At 47.9% G+C, this 9,341-nt stretch overlaps 1 protein-coding gene across 1 annotated transcript; it reads right to left on the bottom strand.

Moving 5' to 3' along the window:
• Nucleotides 1-229: 229 nt before the first annotated feature.
• Nucleotides 230-1,555, bottom strand: LOC125542340 (uncharacterized protein At4g15970-like). The gene is made up of 2 exons (XM_048705368.1): nt 1,383-1,555; nt 230-1,246 (listed from the first exon to the last, which is right to left on the bottom strand). Exons 1-2 carry the CDS (start codon nt 1,512-1,514, stop codon nt 392-394), a joined length of 987 nt encoding a protein of 328 aa, XP_048561325.1. The 5' UTR covers nt 1,515-1,555; the 3' UTR covers nt 230-391.
• Between the last annotated feature and the right edge of the window lie 7,786 nt (nt 1,556-9,341).

The raw sequence follows: 9,341 nt of genomic DNA on the forward strand, positions 1-9,341 counted from the left end.
CCTAAAAAAAGTAGGATGGCGTGCGATATAGCTAAAGGAGGGAAAAAATATAACGAGCTCATCCATGTTACGCTCACTCTGGTCTGTAACAACATAAGAGAACTGATACAATACGGCCCGTCGTTAGCAGCGGATGATAGAGCAGAGGAGGCCATGAGGGCATGCTTCAAGATGGTATTTCTCTCAACATAATCATTAGCCACATGAGTTAAAGTGATAGTATTTGATATCAGGGTCTCCACACCCCAATTTATTGTTCCATGGCAACGCACCGATGTTCAACTAGTCTAGGTAGACAAGGGAGAACCCAACAATTGCAGAGGTCAATCTTTTCCGGTAAAACAAGGAAGCAAACCAAGCAGGCAGCCAGCGATGACCGAAGAAAGTTTGATCAGTAGGTGAGCGCGGTGCTGTTGGCGCCGAGCAGCAGCTGCTGCGCCTTAAACTGCCTCCACTCGTCGAGCACGGCGTTGAGCCTGTCGATCTTGTCCTGCAGGCCGTGGATGCAGGCTGCGTGGAAGGTGCATATCTCATGGAAGTTGAACTTCTTCCACGCCTCGCACGCGCTATGGAAGTAGGTAGTGTCCACGAGCTGCACGGTCGCCCCGTGCCTTGCAGCCAGCTCGTGCTTCATCTCTCTGAACACCACCTGGTCGTTCTCCCCGGGCCACCGCGTCCTCGCCTCGTACCAGTCCCTGAAGAACGCCAGGGACGCCGCGGTCGGCCTCGCGTACACAAACCCGCCGTTGGCGGCCTTGTCGAGGTCGTACGGGTTGGTGCCGAAATGGTTGTCGCAGCCGAGGGTGATGTCGGCGCCGACCGGGATGCGCAGCAGCGGGTTTCGGAACCACAAGATGTCCAAGTCAGTAAAGAGGAAGGAGTAGCCGAGCGCGAGCACCCGCGCCTGGAACCTGTTGCGTGCCCACATCATGTCCACGTAGTCCTTGTCATAGAACATGAGCTCCGTGCCATTGGGGGCGGCGCCGTTCGCGCCGGAGAGCAGGTGGCAGAGCGGGTGCATGCGCCGGCACCGCTCGAGCCCCTTGGGGTCGGTGGCCACCACCACCAGGTGCTTCAGAAGGGGCTCCGTCCTCACGCCGGTGCGGAGGCTGTCCAGCAACATCTGGAGGAGCGAGCCGGGCAGCGCATGCGCCTCGTTGGCGAAGGCCAAGATGACGGTCTTGTCCTCCATGGACGCGCTCCGAAGCAGCTCCGCGAGCCCGTCGTCATCGCTTGCGACCGCGGCCTACACGCGCGAACGCGATCGATGGTTTCAGTTCAGACATGCGATAAGACAAAGAATCGAAACAAAAGAGAACTGATGTACTCCCTTAGTGATCTAAACGATGTTATATTTTATTACGGAGGGAGTATGTACGAACCGTGCTGAGCTTCCTGATGCCAGCATCTGCGATGGTGTAGGGGCACGGAGCAGACGGTAGCAGCAGCGCGACAAAGGCTGCCATGGCCGCTGCCCCCAGAACGAAGCACAGCAAATTCGTCACCGAGGTCATGGCCAGTGAAGTGATCCTAGGAAAGTCCGAAACCTCCGAGAGTGCAGTCCAGAGTGCACTACTGTGTACGGACGCGAGGCCCTGTGCCTGTTATAAACCTCGTCGATGCCGAGATTCCTGTCAGAAATCAAGGAAAAAAGAAAAGAAAATGGAGACGTTGTGGCAATTAAAGCCATGGTTGACTCAGATTTCATCTGAGAAGTAAAATATATGGGATGAGATCGGATATTTGATTCTGAGTACGGCTTCCTGAAATCATCACCGTCCACTAGCATATGGATCTGTGCTGGTTGATGTATTTCTGCAGATATAGCAGATGTATTGATACGGGCAAATAAAGCCAGCTCGTGGGCGCATTAAATGAGATGACAGCTGGTCAGGTGAGGCGGAACCATCCAGTAATTTACCTGAGCTGCCTCCTTACCGACCTGCACTTAGGCCCTGTTTGGTTCATAAGTTCTAGGACTTTTTTTAGTCCTAACTTATAAGTCTCAAGTCCTTAAAAAGTCCTTACCTGTTTGGTTCCTGGGACTTATAAGTTTCTATAAGACCATATTACAACTATAAGTCCCTATAAGTCCCTCCTTGAGAGTCTTATTTCATAAGTCCCAAATGCCCACTTTAAGTCCCTATAAGTCCCTCCTGTTTGGTTTACATGGGACTTATAGGGACTTATTTAAGTCCCTAGACCAATAAGTCCCTGGAAACAAACACCCTCTTATTATATCTCGCACATCGTTGGACAATCTTGTACAAGTGCAGCCGTTTGCAAGCAAGAACAATTGACATTTGCTGCAAAAGAACACCCGCGGTGACGACTCTTCGAATTTCAGTCATGGATTTCTGTCCCTTGTACACTGTTACGTAGAGTAAGAGACCACATCAGCATCACTAATTACTCCCTCCATTTACTTAGGCTGGTCATAGTGGGGAGTAACTTATACTAGTGTCATGCATATGACACTAGTCTAAGTTACTATCTTCATAGTGCAAAGTAACATGGTAGTAGTGTCATAGATGACTTCATTTATTAGCTTATAGACTCATTCTTTCTCGGGAAGCGTTATGTTACAGTAACATATTATGTTACTCTAAACATCTCTCTCCTCATTAAATATATGCCACATAAGCAAAAAAAAATTAAAGTGCGCTATGTTACTACCTAAGTTACTCCCACTATGACTAGCCTTATACAAGGTCACAGTGGGAGTAACATAGATGATAACATCACACATCTCTAGACAAAACAGATGATGTGGCAAGTAATTAATGAGGAAAGAGAGACATGCGGTAACATAGCTAGTTACAGGATTGCATACTGTCGACTCGGGTTTACAGGATCGCATGTGGATCGGCGATATCCACGGCCATCTCAGTCCGGCTACTGCTATCGAGTACTTTGACCTATGGCGCCGCTTGCAGACCATCGTCCTTTCTCAAGAGCCCGATATCATCTCTTGGCGCTGGACGAAGAGCGGTGCCTACTCCGCTTCCTCTTGCTACAACGCCTTATTCACCGGCTCTACGTCCTCCGAGCATTGGTATCTCATCTAGGAATCTGCGGGCCCACTCTCTGTCAAGTTCTTCCTCTACCTCGCCTCTGCTAACCGATGTTGGACGGCGGATCGGCTCGCAAGACGCGGTCTTCCTCATGAGCCTGCTTGCGTCCTATGCTCCCAGCATGACGAGACCCTCCACCACCTCTTGGTTGGGTGTGTTTTCTCCCGCATCATCTGGCACGGCATCCTCTCCTGGTGTTGCTCTGTGATCCCCGTGCCGGATGGCATCATCGACTTCCTGAGCTGGCTCAGCACTGCTATCAACTCTGTTGCAATGGAGAATCAGCGTGGGCTTTCCACTATTGCCGCCCTTACGGCCTGGTCCATCTGGCGTCACCGCAATGCGGCCATCTTCGACAAAATTCCGCCCTCCTCCGCCTCCCTCCTGATGTCGATCAAGGACGACGCCCGCTCCTGGGCCCTTGCAGGAGTCAAAGGACTCAACAACATTATCCCTGTAATGTAGCCTAGGTTATCTGGGCTGAGCAACCCATCTCATGCTCTCTTTGTATCATGTGCACGCCTTGTAGTGTACGTGACCATGATGCCACTCTGTATGTTCTAACCCCTTCTATCAATGCAATGATACGCTAACAGTAGCATATTCGAGAAAAAACATAGCTAGTTACTGTAACATCGCACATACTAAGACAAGATGAGTCTTCAAGCTAATAAATGAAGTATTGCATGACACCACATATATGTTACTCCCCACCATAGAGGTAGAAACATAGAGTAGTAATATATGCATGTTACTAGTTTAAGTTATTACCCATTGTGACTAGTCTATAAGGCTGGACATAGCGGGGGTAACTTAGGTAGTAACTTAACACCCCAAGACAATTTTACTTATGTGGCAAGTATTTAATGAGGAGAGAGGTGTTTGGAGTAACATAATACGTTACTGTAACATAGCGCTTCCCGAGATAAAATGAGTCTATAAGGCAATAAATGAAACAATCTATGACACTACTACTAAGATACTATGCACTATGAAGGTAGTAACTTAGACTAGTGTCATATGCATGACACTAGTATAAGTTACTCCCCACTATGAGGCTAGTCATAGTGAGGGTAACTTAGGTAGTAACTTAACACATCCCAAGACAATTTTGCTTATGTGGCAAGTATTTAATAAGGAAAGAGGTGCTTGTGGTAACATAATATGTTACTGTAACATAGCGCTTCCTGAAGCAAAATGAGTCTATTAGCTAATAAATGAAGCAATCTATGACACTACTACTATATTACTTTGCACTATGGAGGTAGTAACTTAGACTAGTGTCATATGCATGACACTAGTATAAGTTACTCCTCACTATGACGAGCCTGGCCAGCCTAAGGCCACCAACAATAATCGAGGTAAAAATAATGATACTTTCTCGTACTAGCAACATATTTAATACTTATATGTATGTAGCCATAATGACAGTCAGTTACTTCCTCCACTCAGTTTTCTTGCATGCATGTGACGTATTAATGATCTCAATAAATAAAAAGAAAAGCTGACTAGCAAAGCACATATTAAGTTTTACATTGGTACCTAGCAAAGCACACATTGAGTTTGTGGCCACAGACCCATATTACAGGTACCAAGGTAGAAACTAATGGCCACTTAAGCCAATGTTGTAAACTAGTCTTTCTCCTTGCTTGACGTGTTAATTAATGTGTATTTTTCTTTCCAACGCACAATAAGACAACTCTCTCACTTCTCGTTGGTTGATTAATGTGGTGCATTAAAATGAAACCTTCTCACCCTCGCATGCATGCATGGGGTATTAATGTTCTCGGTTGTTAGTACGATGCAAACCTCATAAATTTTATCTTAATCTTTACTCTTAATGGAGCAGTTGGTAGCATGGTACTCCGGTTTTATTTTTGTTCGGTTTTTATTCGTCCCATCCCACCACCCCCACCAACTGGTTTTTCTCCTTTTTTATTAAAAACCAAATCTTATTGAAGAAGATATATTTTCCATGCTTAATTTGACAGGTTCTGATTCATTCCAATCACGTAAATAAATAGATAATTCAGAATTCAGAATTCTCACCATATATTTGAGATTACCTTCCTAAAATATAGACGTAATATTTTCCTCGATAACCTTTCAAAACAAAATGATATATTTCTCAAAAACAAATCATTAAGTCTACACACTATGTCTCGCCTCGCTCTGGTTAATTTTTTCTCACCGTTATATATTTGAACCGGATTTTATCAGTAAGATCAATTTTCGGTATAAATTTCATATGGAAAGAAATGGATCACGATAAATCTTTAAGTCGTTTCCTTTCCTACTCATTCCATCGATCGACAGGAAATCCCCCGCCCGCGCCCTCACCGATTTTTATTTCCATGTGACCTAATTCTCCCCACGCCCTGCCCCCTTTCCATCCCTCATGCTCCACCGCCCCCAGTACCACATGGACATGATTGCCGCCGCAGCCTCCCGATCTCCCTCTCCTCGCATCGCCGCCTGCGACGCAGCTTAACCACCGTCTCCACTGGCGCCTCGACGGTTGTGGCCTCCGCTCTAGATCCGTCCGCCGTTGATCCCATATCCATCCATCTGCCTGAGTAGAAGGCGGAGGGAGGCTGCTGGGGCCTGAGTGGTCCGACCAAGGGTGTGGCGCCCAGCTCCGACATGGTGGATGCACCGGTCTTGACGCCGATGCGCTGTCTCCTCGCCATCTTCGACCACAACCTTGCCTTGTCCGGCCGCTGCTCTGCCATCGTCGTCTTCGAGTCTCCCAGGACCACTGATAGGCTCGCCACCTCCGCTCACTGGTCCGCCATGTCTTCGATGTTCCCCGCATCCCGCCAGCGAGCCTCCTGCGGCCCGCACGTACTCATCGATCTCTCTTATCCCGCGACAGAGCTCGCCCCTATCCTCGCCGGCGCCATGACCGTCTTCCACATGGATCCTACCTCCTCTGCCAGCACTGACGGCGACCGCGGCCCCAAGCGCAGTGGCCACGAGTGCCATGAGGCTAGACAACTGGGACGAGGTCGAAGATTCCCAGCTCGGCCACCTCGACCTCCACCCTTGTTCTCGCACGCTGACGGTTCATCATCATGCATCGGGATGAGGCCGGAAGACCCGGCAGCCTTGGCGGAATAGGAAGAGGAGTCAAATGAGGCTGAGGGGAGCATGACAGAGCGCCCTCGCTGCACGAGATCAAGAACCAGTCTATTCAGAACGAACGAAGAGGCTCATCTCTATCCGCTTCGGTGTGGTGCCGGCAGTCGTTGCAGAGCCAAACACACCTGTCCAGGCTGCGGCATGGTCAGGGCTCCACAGTTTGTAGGGTGGATGGTTGCACGGGGCCATTCTTGCTGCTGGTGCCATGGGGCACCTTACGCGGCTCCTCCCCCGCATCCGGTGGAGCTGTGAACGGCTGCGTCCGCTCGGCTGCGTCGGCGTGTGTGTGTTCTGATGTGTGTGCGGTTGATGCTTTGCTGCTGTGGGCTGATGAACAGTGATCATGCATGCGTGTGCTAGAGTCTGCTCATGTGTGCATGTGCTAACACTACTAGGAAAAACCTTATACACAGAACTTTAGCAGTAACACGGGTCAAAGAAGCACGCTGGTGCTAAGTAGCAGTAGCACGCCTGTGCAAACCACGCTGTAGATAAAGTTTTAGCAGCAGCGCGTCTTGTTCTAAACACGTTACTACTAAAATTCCCACGGCTTAGCCGATAGGCTACAAATAGTAGTAGCGACCTATATCGAACCGCGCTACCGCTACTTTCTTTGTAGCAGCGCGTTTTAATCTAAACTCGCTACTGCTAAAGGATATAAAATTAAATGGAAAGCACATAGAAAGGTAATTGAAAATGAAAGAAATAGAATAAGGTGGAAGGAAAAAAATAAAATGTGAAGAAAACTAAATGAAAAAGGGGAAAAAAGAGAAAGGAGTAGCAGTAGCGTGTATCCCAGAACACGCTGTAGCTAACGTAGCAGTAGCGCGCTTTCTGGAATGCGCTACTGCTACTTCTGACTTAACCACGGGGTTCATCCTTCCCTACGGCTACTTCCTCCAAATCCAGGTCTCCACTCTCGCCGCCGCTGTCGCCCGTCTGCCGCCGCGCGCTCTCCGCACACCCTCTACACCGCCCCCGACCCCAGATTCAACGCCGCCCCCGCCCCCGACCTCAACGCCGCCCCCGACCCCGACGTCGACGCCGCCATCCGCCGCGCGCCCGAGCCCCGATCCCGACCTCGACGCCGCCTGCCCCTCCCTCGTCGCAGGCACCCGAGGTGAGCACGCCTGCTCCTCCCTCTCCCCTACCTCTGCCTAGGGTTTCTTTATATTTTAGTTGCATCAAATTAGTTAGGGTTCATGTAAGGGTGGAAACGAATCGGATGCGGATGCGACTCAAATGAGTTAGGGTTCATGTAAGGGTGGAAACGAATCAAATTTCTAAGATGAATCATAAAACGAGTAAAATTTGACCGCTTATTTCACTTTATAGTTGGATAATTGGAATATCCGCTACCACTTTCCACCCCTAGCTTCATCAAATTAGATGGTAATTAGGGCAGTAGTTCCTAGGTACTAATTAGTTAGTAAGAACTAGGTGCTAATTAGGTACTAGTTTATTTTTATTTATAGTAAGTTTATTTTTAATAAGAACTAGTTGAATTAATAGAACTAGTTAGTAAGAACTTGTTGCTATTTTTTTAGTTAAAGCAATTTTTCCCGCATTGACGTGGACGATGCCTATCCCGCATCCTCGTCACTGAGTCGGCGGAGGACGACACCTGCTTGACCAGATGGGCCATGTCCGGGACTGGGCTCCGCCGGGGTGGTACTGGGAGGCGCTACCTACCGGGGGGCGCAGGTTGGTGAGGAGCCAGCCTGTCGTTGACCCGAACCTTCTTTGGTGGCGGTCGCGTGGGCCAGTGACGGTCCAGAGGCTCGAGGACCCCGCGGAGGTGGTGCGTCACCGTGTCAGTGAGGAGGACGCACGTCCGTCGCTACTTGTTTGCGTTGGAGCACATGTTCTCCAATACCTGGCAGGTTCTCCAGGGATCTCACTGGAGCTATGATCTCGTGATGGTTCCTTCTCAGTAGGTGTCCACCGCCCGCGCCGATACCCGTCGTGTGCTAGGGTTTTAGTTGTATTAGTGATGTTATATGTATGACACTATTCGGGATGTATTAGTAATAATATTCAACGATGTATGGATGCATGAGATGATTTACTTTTGCTTATTGAATGCATGCTAATTTGAGTCCTATAAGATATTTTGAAATGTATATCTTGTGTTGCTCAAATAGGAAATGTGCTTGCCCAAGTGGCCGGTCATGTTTGCAGGTTACACCTCCGAGTGGCCTATGTTTTGCCGGAGTGTTGATTCATTTCCATTCCGGCAAATTTCAGGCGCTCGATATGTCCTATTTTAGCAAAGGTCATGCGGATTTTTCCGTGAATTTTGGCATGACTTGTGCCAGAATATGTAGGAAATATCGAGTGCCCCGGATTTGTGTGTTGAGTATCCTGGTAGTTGTCTTCGATCGATTTTCAATTAATATTTTAACTATGAACATAGGAAATGTCTGACGATGAAAAGGATTTCGGTATTTGCAAATACTGCGAAGACGAGCGCGGCCTGTGCGGCGGAATCTTCCTAGATGATGATAGGTGCTTCAGCATCAAGCTGGACGAGAACTTCGAAGTGGATACAGTAAGTCACAATGACAAGTCTTTTTTCGTAATTAAGCATGACATTTGCTTCATTTGCTTCAACTTATAATTTAAGCATGACATTAAGCATGACAAGTCTTTTTTTTACTATTCTACTAGCGTATCCCCTGCCATGCAACAGTTTTTGTATTGGATAAGATAGGTTTCAGTCGTACTATGGAGGAAAAGAAAGTTTACTTGAAGACCGAGCATGGTTATATTTTCCACGCAAAATTATACAATTCAAACCACTACACCTATTTTGGATGCAAAACATGGCGAGCACTATGCAAGACTTATGCATTTGAGCCTGATATGGTTATCACCTTTGATATTCGTCCGGAAGATGATATTGAAGGTAATACCGACATCTGGGTCGATGTGCAGACGCCTCCAGTTATACCATTATGTAAGTTTCTCAACCATATTTATGTCTTTGATATTGTTTATACAAAAATAGTTGACAACTAATTTGTATTGTCAGCTTATTTCGGTGCAAGCAAACATGTCCAGCGCTTGGTAGACAGGACCTACTACTGTCCCGAGGCTGAACTAAACTGCGAGGAGCTAAGTCAT

The sequence above is a fragment of the Triticum urartu genome, chromosome 1, assembly GCF_003073215.2.
Source record: "Triticum urartu cultivar G1812 chromosome 1, Tu2.1, whole genome shotgun sequence".
Taxonomy (NCBI): domain Eukaryota; kingdom Viridiplantae; phylum Streptophyta; class Magnoliopsida; order Poales; family Poaceae; genus Triticum; species Triticum urartu.